At 39.0% G+C, this 14,536-nt stretch overlaps 1 protein-coding gene across 3 annotated transcripts in view; it reads left to right on the top strand.

Annotated features, from left to right (window-relative positions):
• Positions 1–14,536, top strand: part of celf5a (cugbp, Elav-like family member 5a) — a 199,494-nt gene that overhangs the window by 169,849 nt on the left and 15,109 nt on the right. The window contains exons 6-7 of one of the 3 annotated variants that reach the window (XM_086161123.1): positions 871–1,017; positions 10,645–10,801. In XM_086161123.1, the coding sequence (XP_086017249.1) occupies positions 871–1,017; positions 10,645–10,801 (304 nt within the window). Of the gene's footprint in view, positions 1–870; positions 1,018–10,635; positions 10,802–14,536 lie in introns of all 3 variants that reach the window. The other 2 variants (XM_086161124.1, XM_086161125.1) reach the window with 2 other exon arrangements.

Here is a 14,536-nt window from a genome sequence, read left to right as displayed (position 1 = left end):
GTAGTGCTAAATCATTTGAGGATCCTTAATGAAGGGTGTGTGGCTAACACACCTGCATGATTCAAAGCTCAGTACAGATAGATGTAAAAGTTTGTATATGAATAGTTGTCCAGAGCTGGGAAGAAATGGTAAAAGGGACAAAAATTGAGAAATTGCCCTCAAAGAGGAAGACATTCTTATAAGAATACATTTACTGAGGTAAATATGTGCTTCCTGGTAATACTCGCAGCCATAGTTATTTGAAAATATTTCAATCTCAGCTGCGAGAAGGAGTACCAAGGTTACAGACAGGACATGTAACGATTGAAAGGGGAGTTTGGGGGAATATATAAAGTATTGATGCTATGAAAAGCGAGGATCTTATGCCTTGAGTGACTTCTTGCGTATGATAAATGCAAATTAAATGAATTGAGGGTCTACATCTGCACATCTGCTTGCAGAGCAGTTGAATATGTTTACGCTGCACGTATCTTGGTCAGGGTAATGTTTATGTATTGCAAGACAACGAGGCACAGTTCTCTGCAATTATACAAATGTGCAATGATGTGTCTACAATGCAAAAACTGACACGTAATTAGGTATGCTCTCTCTTTATTGACATTAACAAGAACTGCTGTTAATAATAAACAGAACTTGTGGAGAAATCAGATACATTAACCAATAACATTTTTTCCCTGGCATTTATTGGATTTTGAAACCTTTTTCATGACTTTTCAAAACATATTATAAATTCTATATTAAAATGACTTCCTGAGTGTTTTCAAAGCTCTCTTATATAAAGCATGATCACTGCAAGGATGGGATGCAACTGTTAAGAGTCTCATTTATGACTGACAGGGCTAAAAATAACCCCACTCTGATTTTCCTCAGGGTGCTTCCTCTAGCTTGGTGGTCAAGTTTGCCGACACGGACAAGGAGCGTACCATCAGACGTATGCAGCAGATGGTTGGCCAGTTTGGCATCTTCAACCCAGCCATTGCCCTTCCCTTCAGCACCTACAGCTCTTACGCACATGCGGTGAGTTGGAAAAGACATACGTAGCCCACTAAGCCGTCAGTACAGCATCCATATGCGCACTGGTTGATTTTGTGTGAGATACCTTTAGTTAGTGAAACTAAAAAAAGGTTCAAATAGTAAAGAGCAGTGTAAATGAAAATTACATCTCAGCATGTATTTCTCATCAAAATAACTTACAGTTCCCCTTAATTCCCCTCAGCATTTGGATTGTTTTTCACCATACTGTTGAAACTTAAGAAGCACCTGGAAAGACTGAACAAACAAACAAACAAACAAACAAACAAACAAACAAACAAATAAATAAATAGATACATTTGTGAAAGAAACGATATATTGATAGAATATTATGACAGTGCTTCATTCACACCTTGCTTTTGCTGTCCCCAAGTGGCCAAGTATTTGCAGGTTCATGCGTTATTAAACCATTCCATTACTTCTTATAATTTCATTAACATTAGTTGCCTGAGAAGATGTCTGAGAAGATAGTTCATACAGTTGTGTTTAAAATTTACACAACTTTGGCCCTGAAGGTCTTAAATCCTAAAGTCATTTTTGTTCTCTGTGGGTTATGGTGCTGTGTGGTACATTTTAATTATTCAAATCCTCCTTATCAATTCAGGCTCTCATAATTTCCCTTTGTTAATAAAAGAGTTGAAATGTTGAAATACAACTCAAGTATGTAACAAACCTTTCTTTCATTCTGGCTCAAACAAAAGGTCCCCTTGTGTTTGCTGTTTAGTGCTTGAGCAGCAAACACACAAGGTCACCTCAAGTTTAACCTGGTCTGCATTCAGAACTAACAGTCAGAACCAAGACTTTTGACCCAAGTTTTAGGGTTTCATGTAGTTGTAATGAAGCATTTTTGTTTAAACCCACGCTGTTTTTCTCTCTGTCATGCCGCCGCATATTTGACCAAGAGATGTAAATCATCTGTAATGGTAATGCCAGTTAGTCAAATAAGTCATTCTTAACATTAGAAGTATTTCAACTGGAGTGAGTTCTGCACAAAAGTAGATGGAAAGACAAATGAATCAGAGAAGAATTTCTGTGGTGGTAGCAAAGAGAATATATTTAGAAAATGGATACAGATATTTTTCAAAAGTACTCCGCCAACTGACGATTATCAGAGCGAGATGCAAGTTAAAGACACCCAAGAGATTGAGCACATGCATGTGGCAGATTTGCCCTCCATGAACACTAAACCACAGATCCTTTCAGACTCAATCAATCACATAGTGTCTCACATAGCGTACCTAGCAGTACAAAGTAAGTGAGAGAAAAAAAAACAATAGGTAAGAAGAAACACTTGTTATTTATTTGCTAATAATTCAATTACCCTGTTTATTTTTCAATAATATAAAGAATTGTTATACAGTAATTAAAAACTAATTTTAGCTGAACTTCATGTCTCTCTGCAAAACATACTTTATTATTTGAACTGAAAATATTGAAGTTGCCTTGCCGAAGAAAAGGGGACAATTGCTAAATTGTTTACAACTGTAAAAACAAAGCGAATAAAATCAACAGGCAACGATTGCTGTTTTAATCTCAATTTGGGAGGAATTGTTTTATTGACAAGAGGGCTGGATTTCTAGATACTTATCTTTTTTTATTGCTCAAACTGCTGGTCGATAAATTTGCCTGGGTATTATTTAACATTTTAAGCGTGGTTTACGACATTTAGACATTAATACAGCTACCATTTCAATATCAGTGGCAAGCTGACATTGTGGTGTTGGTGACCTTTGCTTGAGTTGCTTGAGTAAACCGTATCAGTGTGAATTTTAATTAAACGCTCTTGTCTGAGTATTGGGAACACCTTCCCCGAAAGTGTTTTGTAAAGTTAATCACCTCAGTTTAAATCATGTATCAAAACACCATTATAATTCAGTTCTTGATTTTGTTATTCTATATTATTTTTAGCATTTTGACATTTTTCTTTTTATTGTGTGTACACTTAAAGCTTTTAATGCAATAAATGCATTTTATTATTTCCTTGGTATGTTTATGATTTACCTTCTCACATGCCTTTTCACTTAATGTTTTTTTTCTTTTGCATTGTGTAATTGCTTTGCTATTTTGTTGTTCCGTCTATTACTCATAAAAGTAATCTAAATCTATCATTCCAGCTAGTAGTCCTGCACAGAATAGATTAATAAATGCTACATACAGCTAATATTGATAAACACTGCCACTAGAGAGAACATAACTCTTGTGAAATATTAAAAATCTTAAAATGTGAAAAGTCCTCATGTAAACACAGTTACATAAACAATGTTTTTTTTCTGCCACTGAGAACATTTGAACCCTTTTAATCAGACTCACCCCTGGTAACTGAAAAAAATTCTCCTCAATCAGGTCTCCCCTTACCTTCAACAGTAGTGTACTGAAGCCAGCTGTCAGCTCTGGTTGACATGGTTGCGAGGGCTCTACAGGCTGTAGAACTCAAAAACACCGAACAATCAAGCCAGATTCATGAAGACTGTGCTGAAATTGTTATTAAAGTTTATTCTGGATATATGTGCACTCATTTACTGAAGGTCTTCCCTTAAAGATGTCCCGTATTCTATTTTGTATTTGATTTCTTTAACCGACCTAAGTGTAGCTAAAATGATCTAGTAGTAGTATGTTGATGAGGAAGAAAAGATGATGTGCAGATTAGGCTCTGCATTCATCACAGACCATTGTAGGTGACCTTTGTGGGGAGAGGTCTGAAAATTTGAGGATACTATGTTAAGAAAGACATTTTGAGTATCGTTTTATAGAGCTTTATCTAAAATATGACTTTTATCTGATTTAGAGCTCTTGTTTACTAGTTTGGGTGTAGAGCATACACCAAATTGTCTGCCCATAAAACAAAATCCAAAGCTGAACATACACTTCACTCAAGAATCACTACTCAGTGAACAAAATGGCCGGCAATATCATTTCTGACACATCCCACCGCCTTCACAGTTCTTTTGAGGTGATGCCATCTGAGGCAAAGGTACAAAGTCCCCTGAGTGCAAAGATACTATTTCAAGGAGTCCTTTATTCCCGCTGCCAGTGCACAATCTCCTCAAGGAGCCTACACAAACACTTTATGTACTGTATATTTTAAGGACTTGTTTATATTTAACTGATATTTTATGATATGACTTTTGTGCTCTTATACCTTCCACTGTACTAAATGAGCTTTCCCCCAGTAATTTCTTTAATTAACTTTTTTCTCTACAGTATAATTAAAGTTTCGTAGCTTTTTGCTTGCAACTGTTTCTACGTTGCTGACATGAATATATCATGATAGTTCCACATAGGTATGTCTCTGCACATATAGATATATATATGTATGATTACATTTTTTTTTCTTTATTTTGTTTTCTTATTATTTTTCCATCCGTTTATTTATCAGAATTTCAATACTTGGGTGTAACCCTGTTTATTACCAGGATAAATATTACATTTTATATGGGGGCATGGTACAGGGCCTTGTTGTACTTTGGAATTCACTTTCATTTCACAAGCTTCCTCCTGTCCTTTTGTACCTATTTGAGTTGATCACTGCGCTTGTTTCTACTGTGATTTTTTTCATTTTAAACAGTGCTATAATTCAGAATATATCTCTGAATACTCACCATTGCCAACAGAGCATCTATTTCCTCTCATTCTCAGCAGGACATAATTTCATTAAAACCAGGCTTTCTCTACAATCTGCATGTAAAGATGCACATTCAGTTAGTCTCTTCCCCAAAACCCCTACATCAGCTTCTCTCTTCTCCCTACCTCACACACACCAGATTCCTCCTCAGGGCATGAAACCATACATGCATAGCAGACCCCTGGCTCTTTGATGACTTCAGACAACCTATGCAGTCCCTTTCCCCATGCACCCCTCTACCCGTTTTACCACCTTCCCTCTGGGCCTGCGAGAGGCTTGAGGGGGCAGAGTTGAGAATATTCAACGGGCAGCCTCTCTGCTAAAAACTTTCTTCTTCTATGCTGAGGTAGCGAACATATGTGCCGCCCTTTATGAGGGAACAGCCACGCGCATAACCTACTTAAAGCAAGTCAAAATGAGTTTCAGAATATCTTTACACTCGGTGGAGAGATAAAACTCTATCACAACACATTGCATGAATGTAGATTTTACTATGTCCCATAAATGTTTGCAGTTCCTATATACATGGAAATCAGAACACCTTCTTTTTCTTTTTTTTTTAACTCAGGGTTAAACATATGTATGTTTATTTAATTTTTTTGTGGTTTCAAAATGCCAGAATTAATTGTTGACTTTTGCTAGGTCTTGCGGGGTTATCCATTGCACTCATTTTCATATCACAGCCATGGGACATGGTTTGAGATGTGCAAATTGACCATCCCAGAGTAATTGCGAGGCCATCTCTTGTGTGCTCTCCACTAAAAATCCCACCTTCATTACCATTCATGAAATGCAGTCCTTTCCCAGTAAATGTGAAGAAATGCAAATGTTTAAAGGGTGGCTGAGGTAGTGGCAGTCTACCGGGAGGCCATTGTGTCCCACTCAGGTTGTCCATGACTCCCATTTACAGTAGCAGAGACCCGTGTCAACTCATGCAGACCCATACAAGAACATACACACCCAGACATACCATGCTCCCCGCAAGCTCTTTTTCTTTTTCTCGCCTTTCTGTTACGCACACGACAAAGAACGAAATGACGATTTCAGAGTGAGAGTAATAGGGGCGACGCGGATAATCGACATTAAAGAGAATCAATTACCATTAAATCTAAAGGAGGCATTGCATATATGTGGTTTCTCAACGCAAAGATTTTACAGCATGAATGATGTTAGTGAAGGTGAAATTACCCTTGTATTATTGTTATGAATCACAGGCACTCCAGAGGAATTGTACCTCCATATAATGAATTCAGCAAAAATAAACCAAGTCTGTGGAGAAACCGGAAAGCAAAGGAACCTTGGAGATAAGCTCTCACCAACTTTTGATTCAGTAAGGAGTGCACAAGTGGCAGTAATGGATATCTGCAAGGTTCTTCAATCTGCATTCTGCCTATGATTTATTTAATTAATCCAAATCTGGTTCTGACTGCTTGAGTACCTGATGATTTTGAATAAAAGGGGAGTAAAATAGTTCTCTTTAGTATGGATATTTGGTTTGGATGCACAGTGGTTATAATTACATTAGTGTCTTTGGTGCTGGTTGGGGATATGTTTTATTGCCTTGATTCTCTTAAAGCCACAGGGAATGTGCTGAAGTGATACGATAAATTTTTCTTTATGGACAGATAAACTACACACGTTCCCCAAAGACGAAAAACCTGCAGTGACAGAAAAAGGACTTTATCTCCAAAGACACACTACATGCGCGCCTACTCTCCATATGCACTGGCCAAAAGAAGAGGAGGTAGCAAAGCATAGAATACAGAGGTGGGGAAAGATGGTATATATAGCTATAACCAAGAAGTACTGTAAATGGTAAATTCAAAGCGCTACCTCTCCACTACAGCAGTGGATAGGATTATAGAGTTGAGCTGACAGCCAGTAAATTGGATTTTAGTCAAACCAGGAGAAGGAGGGGTTATGAACACAAATTGTTGAGGTACAACACTAACAAAATTGAGAAATGTCTATTTTTTTGATAGACACAGACACCGGTGTACTCTGACAAGATACATCTTTGCAAAAAGGTGATTTCATAAAACATAAGCAGGATGAGAGCTACGAGCAAAACTCCATGTTGTCTTCCGGTGCAGTGAGTGATATAGAGCTCGAAAGACTAAAACCAGCTTTGATTAAATTTCATGCTTAAGACACATATATCAAATTTATATATAATGAGATTTCTTACAGGATGTGTTTCTTCCCGTGTTTTCCATAACCACATCTCTTTATGAAACCCTGTGTGTTTTTTGTTTGTTCTCTTCACGTGCGAGAACTTTTAGACTTGTAGGGACCTCAAGCAACTCGCTTTCTCAAAAGATGCATCAAACTACGAGAGCGATAGATGAATGAGAGGAGAGAGAACGGTTCAACTTACAGCTAAAAGTGGCTGTGTGTGGGTAGAAGAGAGGGAGAAGTAGGAGGACTGTAAACTCCCATAAGGAAACATCTCCCCCTGTCGGAGGGATCCATTCTCATTTTTCAGCATCACACACACATGACACCATGATAAAAGATGACCTCACACACACTAAATATGTGTGACCTGGTTTAGCTGTCTTAAAGTTGTAAAGACTGTTTCTTGACAGTACCTGATTGTGTTCACACCTTACAAAAAGCAGTAGAGATTAAAAAAGGTAAAAGATTAAAAAAAAAAAAGGATTTAAATATTTTTTTGTGGAAATGCACCTGGTTAGTATAGGGGTAACAAACTAGGCCCTTGAGCTTGAGGCCTCAGCCTTTTTTAGTTCTCATTTTCCCCACTGCCCCTCAACACACACACTCACACACACACACACACACACACACACACACAATTTCTCTCTTTCCATCTCTTTCCAAGTCTTTTCTACTACTTTGTCACTTGCCTTCTCCCTCCATCCCCAGCTGGTTGGGCTATAAGGGTTCACATGTGACAGTGTTGAGAGTCAGCGAGTCACAGAGCAGCGCTACAGAGATAATTGCCATGTGATAAAGAGGTGATTGCCTGCTGGCACCATGGGAGAGTAATGCCATCAGGTTGTAATAAAAAGCAGATGTCTGATACTAAATGAATGCTGCTGTAGCCCAGGCAACTTTCTTTGCTCCCTTTCATCTGACATGCTTCTTTTTTGTTCCCCTTGTTTTTGTCTGCCTTTTCTTCTCGGCTCTTTTCTCTCCAAGAGGAGAGTGGAGAAGGTTATGTCAGTGATGATGGAGTCTCAGTTTTTCTCCACAGAGACATTTGCCGTCTTTGAGGCAGAGCATAAATAATTATATGGGAATGAAGTTCTAATATGATGCTTTTGAAATTCTCAGAGAAAAATGGAAAAATTAATGGAAAGCAAATTGAAACGACTTCGAATACCTTTACCAGCACAACTACACTGTTTTTCAGCACTTTATTCTCTCTCTCTCTCTCTAACTCTCTTACTCCCTTTCTGTCTTTGTCTGTCTCTCTCTCTCTCTCGCTCTGCATCTATACACACAAATACACAAGTAAAGCATATATAAATGTTCAAGCAGCACTTTAAAATTCGGTTGCACAGATTTAGATTTGGAAACAGAAGCGAAGATAATGGTTTTGTCTCTGTAAAATCATCACTGCTTTCCATTTTGCTTTTGCATTGTTAAGTAGCCAGATTTCGGATATGTTTGTGACACAAAGCCACACACACAAATGTGTGTATGTGTACTCTGTTGGAAATGTTAAATTAATGAAGCATGAAGTTATAATGCTTTATATCAGCAACAAAAAGTTTGAATGAATCAGCCCAGAGTCTAGTCTTCTCATTCATCGGTGAAAGTAGTAAACCGAAAGAAAAAAATGTTACATGACAGTGTGTTAATTTTGGTATGACATCCCAGTCAACCCTGTCATCCTGTTGTCCAATATATAATAGTGGGGCCAGTCACCAAAACTGCCATAGCAAGAGAGCCCTGGATCCTGCAGACCTTTGTTTGTATCAATGTCATTTCTTTTGTTCAGTTTCTTGTTGCCTCGCCATCCCTTGCAGCCATGCCCTCCTAAAGGGTCTAATTTATCTTATTTGGAAGGAAACGGATGATCCCCATTTGTCACATTGATAAAATTATGCAAATTACAAAAGGCGTTAATAGATAGCCACAGCTAGGCATGTGGCTAATGGATGAGGTGCCAACGTCGGGCATTCTGCAGCAGGACAGCCACTTCTAGGTTACCTGACAGGGGCACTGAGAGAAAATAATTGGTTTTTATATTGCAGGATCCCATTTCAAGTACAAGCAGAGTTGCATTGCGTACCTCCACTGTCTAACAATCCCATCATTAGAATTAGTTCTAGTTGCAGAGGAATTTGATTTGTGTTTATATGAGTCAGTCTCAGGCCATAGTGATCATTAGCTCTCCTGTCAAATAGTTGCCATGGAGTATTAAAGAGATGCAGGGATGGGAGCAAGAGTATGGTCCAGCTTTGTTTGTATTCTAATACCACACAGGTCTGCATGCCTGATTTGCAGCTACACAGCCTGCAAAAGATTATTGATTCCCTGGGTGAACCCGCTGGTTCGCAAACTGCAAAACCCATTGTGCAATGATAGATTTTGTTCTGAATTAAGCATTCAGCATGTGGTTTGCTTTAAGCTGAGTGCAAAAACACCAAATGGGTAGTATTGGTCTCCATGCATGTGGTGTGTACGTAGAGTCTGCTTGTGTGTATTCGTGTCGGCGTTGTGTGCACAGGAAAGTAGTGCATGTACAAATGCCTTATGCAAATGGAAAAACACTATCGGCTAAATTTGATGGAAAGTAGTTTCAGCTCTCACTCATGTTAAATAGAAATCGGGAGTGAATGAAAGAGTATTGATTCTATCATCTTGTGAGGTTTTCCTATGGGAGAAATATACGACCGCTTTAATTTTGTGATGGACTCTATTATAAAAATCTGAGCCACAGTTGTGTTACTGTTGATAACTTCAGGACACAAAGCTAAAGTGCAGTTCTAACTGTTTTGGAAATAGTTGTGTTCCCTACAGCAATTTGCAGTGCAAAAGAGAGTTGGAATTTTCCCAGTTTTCTATTGGTCGAATCTCTGCTAACATAGCCCGCAAATACAGTATGTGGTTTGAGATATTACTTTTTAACATTGAATATTTTCTTAAGTCCTTGCGTGAAATTGAAATAGCAATTTTACATCATGGATAAACCATTAGCAGCAGGCCGCCGCTCTGGTCAGTGGAGTGTCTCGTTCAACAACACTTCGACAGGCTAGGAATTGAACCAGAAACATTCAGTTCTGAGATGACCACTCTTACCACCTGAGTCTCTACACTCCAAAATGTATATTTTAATACAGACAAAACACCTTTTGTCCAATGGCACCTTGGATAGGTTCCAGCATCCACCGTGATTGATGGACAGATGGATATGAGGCTACAGTGATTGAGCATTGCCATATTTATCACCATAAGGAAAGATTAGTCTATAGAATCATAGAAGAGGCTTTGCGATGTCTGCTGTGTTTGCATGGAGCAAAACCATGTATTTTGACAATTATATGGAAAAAGCATTTTGCAACTCTTAAGCATACCTGTACCTGTTTCCTGTGCATAGAGATAATGTGCTCATGTCAATGTCTTGATTTGAAGGAGCCTAACAGACAGCTTTTAAATCGTTTCTGCAACTGGTGACAGGCTCCCTGCAGGGAGAATAGACAGAATCACTAAATATAGGTTGACAGGCTTCTTTTTTCTTCCCTTTCTTTTATTCTGCTCTACTTTCTCTGTATTTTCAACGCACTATCCATCCATCAATCCAAACATACATCTACCCTGCTCTATGTTCGGCTCGCCTCTCTCGCTCTCCCCCTCACACTTTTGTCCCATTCCTTCCCTCCTACATATTTTTGTATTTCCATCTGTCCTCCCATTTGCTGCTTTGCTATCTGCTCTACTCCATTGTCTCTTGCATCATCCCACTTGACCCTCCTGTCCCCCACCCATTTTTCCATGTCCCTCTTGTTTAGCTCATGCAGCAGCAGGCAGCCATCATGGCAGCAAGCCACGGAGGTTACCTCACACCCAGTGTGGCATTCCCTGCCACACAGATCCACCAGATGGGGGCGCTCAACATCAACAACCTCCCGCCCACCCCCATGACCCCGGTGTCGGGTGAGTTTCATCATACCTTGGGTGAGCACTCAGTTTCATTCCCTTTCCTGTTGTGGATTTATGTTTTTGTGTGTGTGTGTGTGTGTGTGTGTATGCGTGTGTGTGTGTGCTTAGGATGAGGGTGATATAGAATGATTGGCATGGTTTTTATGTGCCTGATTCTGAAACAAGTGGGCTTTATGTGTATTTGAGTGTACTTACTCATACAGCCAGGTTGTCAGAGAAGGTCAATTAGTATTAGTGTTCGCATGTGCATGTGCATTTCTGTGTGTGTGTGTGTGTGTGTATGTGTGTGTGTGTGTGTGTGTGTGTGTCTTTGAGGCACACTCTTGGTTTGAAAACAAAAAAGTAGGGCTGCAGCAAGGCCAGAAGTGTGCTTCTCTACTGGTAATCCAAAATTATTCCACAGGAGAGAAAAAGACAAAAAGTACAGTCAGAGGGATTTGCATGTTTATGTTGTTTATGAATGCAGACAGTATTTGATGATAGTCACAGCAAAATAAAGAATATCAATAAGTGTGTTTATAGATAAGACGCTAATTTCCCTGCAGTATTTTGACCTTGCGTTTTGAAGCACTCACGCATGATCTGAATATAGTTGGGTTTGTTTTCCATAACAAACACATCCTCTGTAGATACATTACAGAAGGACGGGACGGTCTTTGAAATACCTACCCACTGCATAATATTTGCTTATTCAGCATTGAGACAGAGGAAACTTAAAGATCCTTCACTCAACAAATGCAAGAAGTGAAATAAATAATACAGAATCCAAGTCTTTGTTGTGCTCTTCTTACCTGCTTTGTCAACATTGCCGTACAAAGTGTTTAATGTGATGACTTTGCCAACTTTTAACCAATCAGCATCAGCTAGGACTTTACCATACAACAAGGCCTGTTATGGATTTTCTTTCCAGCCATCATAAAAGAAATAGGGATCCGGCTTTTCGCTACAAACTTAGCTGTTTTACATCAAAATCTTTCAGCACTGTGGTTTCTGCAGGGGAGATTAAGTTCAGCTTTTATCCATATAAACAAAGAAAGGACATGCGGTTTTCTTTTTGTTTGTTTGATATATAAATATAGAAATAAATTTTTTTCTAACTCTGCCTGTTTAGACTGGCTTCATTTTCTCCACTACTGTCAGTATATTTAGGATACACAGAACAGATAGCAAACCAGGTGTAGAAATCAATGTAGCACAACCCTTATTAACCTTTTTATCAAGCATGACTTCGCATACTGCTGCAGGACAACATGTAGAGAAAGGAGGATGATGAAATATGCTTGTAACAAGGAATGTCCACAGTATATATGCCGTCATTGTTAATGTAGGGGAGCGTAACCAGAGGACAGAGCAATTTGTCAAATATTCACATTGATGTTTTTAAGTATGCATGTTTAGATGAGCACTATCAATCAGAGACTGTTAGTAAAAATTGCTCTCCATCTTTATAAGAAGCCTGTTTTGATAAGTATAATTTTGACAGCGTTGCCATTCAGTTGTTTGTGTTCAGGTTGAATACCTGTATTTTGAAACATAATTCTGGTGATGAAAGATGGTGCAACTGTATTGCAAGAAACCATCTCTCTCTCTCTCACGAGCGCTCTCTCTGTGTCACACAAACACACTCTTTCTCTTTGTCTCTTCATCTCCCTTATTCTCTTTGAATACAGTTGCGTTTTCATAATTTTTTGTTCCCCAGCGTTATTGTCTTAATTTGACTGTCACAAATGGCAGAATCAGCTCTGTATTCAATAGTCGGTTTTGCTGAATTGTGTTTGGTATTGTGTACTCTAGCCAAGGGAACAGAAATCGCACTTGTGTTTGTTACAGAGAGACTGAGAAAGAGAAAAGGGAAGATAGGTGAGAGAAAGTGTGAATCTGGTGTGAGTGAAGTGGTGCCATTTATCTGCTTTCAAAAAAGCCCCTGTGTAAGCTACAGTCTACTGATTACCTTTTATTATTGAATGTAATATATCATTAATCCTTCAGAGAAAGCAAGGCTTTCATGAATTTTCAAGGACTGTCATAAATATGAAATGTTTTATTTCCCCCTTCTTTGTTCATTAATTTGAGTTTGTGCTGCCAACAGCCACAGGACTAGCAGTGAAGCTTGCTGCTGAAGCGTACACAGCCATTCTTTTTTCCCTCTCTCACACCAATGGCTATGACTTATTTAGAGTTCATTGATAGAATACATAACAATACTGGCAAGGCTGTCTGCACAACAAGGCCAAGAGCCTCTGATACTACTGAGAGACTGTAAGATGTCCTCCACAAGTCAGAGGAATAATTTATTGTAATATCAGAATCCTTTTTAGCATTTTAGAGATCTTTCATTCCTGACTTCGGCACTGGTTTGATTTAATAATTAAATTCAAATGCACATTACTGCATTTGTAAATGGCGTATGCTGCTCTATAATATCTAAAAGCATAAGTGGTACCTTACTTGATGAACGCAGCCCAATCTCAGCTCAACTGTGTGACATTTATATTTTATATGTATGGGCCATATGACCTCACAACCATTAAAGAACAGTCTGTGAGACCAAACCAAATCACAAAGAGACTCAGAGGTTAAGGGTGTTACTCGGAAAACAATGAGGCATCCATGTGATCAACAGATGCAAGGCATTTAATCTTGATGGTGCACATCCGTTTGCCAGATGGTCAGCTGATTTGAGCATATATCCTTACAATGGTGCATGATGATGCTTTTTGAAAATAATGTTCACCAGGTGCCACTCCCTGAGCCCTGCAGAAGAATAAAAGTTACACAAACGGGTTGAGAGTGCTGGAGTAACAGTGGAAGGGGTGGGTGGTTTGAGCAATGAGTGAAAGAATGAGACAGAAGGCTGTGAATCCAGCTGTGTGTTTGGTGAGGAATGCGTGTCAATTATGCTTCAGTAAGATGTGAGAAGAGCATAATCTAATGTTCTGTTGTTGGATCAACTTCGCTTTCAAAATGCACATGTGTAAGAAGCTGCACGGAAAATATAATGCAGATTCTTCACAGTGAGACACAACTCACTCATAGTCAGGTTGGATGGGGCACAATATGCCAGCTGGATTCTTACGTTGTTACACCACTGATGCAGAACACCTCCATGGTGACAAACACCACAAAGTTAATGAGCTGTTTGACATGATGATCTTTCTCCGTCTGCACTGGTCCTTTGTGACACATCCAGCATGTTCTGTAGATGTCAATTATTACAAATAAAAGCAATAGAAAAGAAATGTGGGGAAAAAAAGCAGTACAGCTTATTGTTAACATTCCTTAAAAGAGAATTCAGAAGATTCAGGGCAGGAGTGACGCATCACATCCGATTTAGACTGAAATGCATTGACATAGTCAATTATGTTTGGAGTAAGATAAAACAGCTGGAAAATGATTACCTGAGCATCTTAATCGGTTGTGTGATCTCCACCAACCAGCCTCTAACATTAAACATTAGCATTACGTATTTTTTCAAGGCCTTTGCTGAAAAGAATGTATAATCCCATCTCCTGTTGCCTAAGCAACCGTTGTCATTTCAAACAAAAATTTCCATTGTACTGTTCAAATCAGGCCTATCGCGTCACAACTTCCAGGAAAAATCTACTCTGCCACAACTGAAGGTATCCTTGATCTGCAAATAATTTCAGAGACCCTATCCACAGCGCTCAGCCATACCTAAGCTGGTCTGCAAAGAGGAAGCTGGGAACTGCAAGAGCAGCAGAGCCTTACAAGCTGCCCAGCTGGCCGGCT

Source organism: Fistularia commersonii, chromosome 16 (genome assembly GCF_037954325.1).
Source record: "Fistularia commersonii isolate RoL2024-O1a breed Wild chromosome 16, RoL_Fcom_v1.0, whole genome shotgun sequence".
Taxonomy (NCBI): domain Eukaryota; kingdom Metazoa; phylum Chordata; class Actinopteri; order Syngnathiformes; family Fistulariidae; genus Fistularia; species Fistularia commersonii.
Note: the sequence above shows the minus strand (reverse complement) of the source record. Positions and strands in the feature narration are given on the sequence as shown.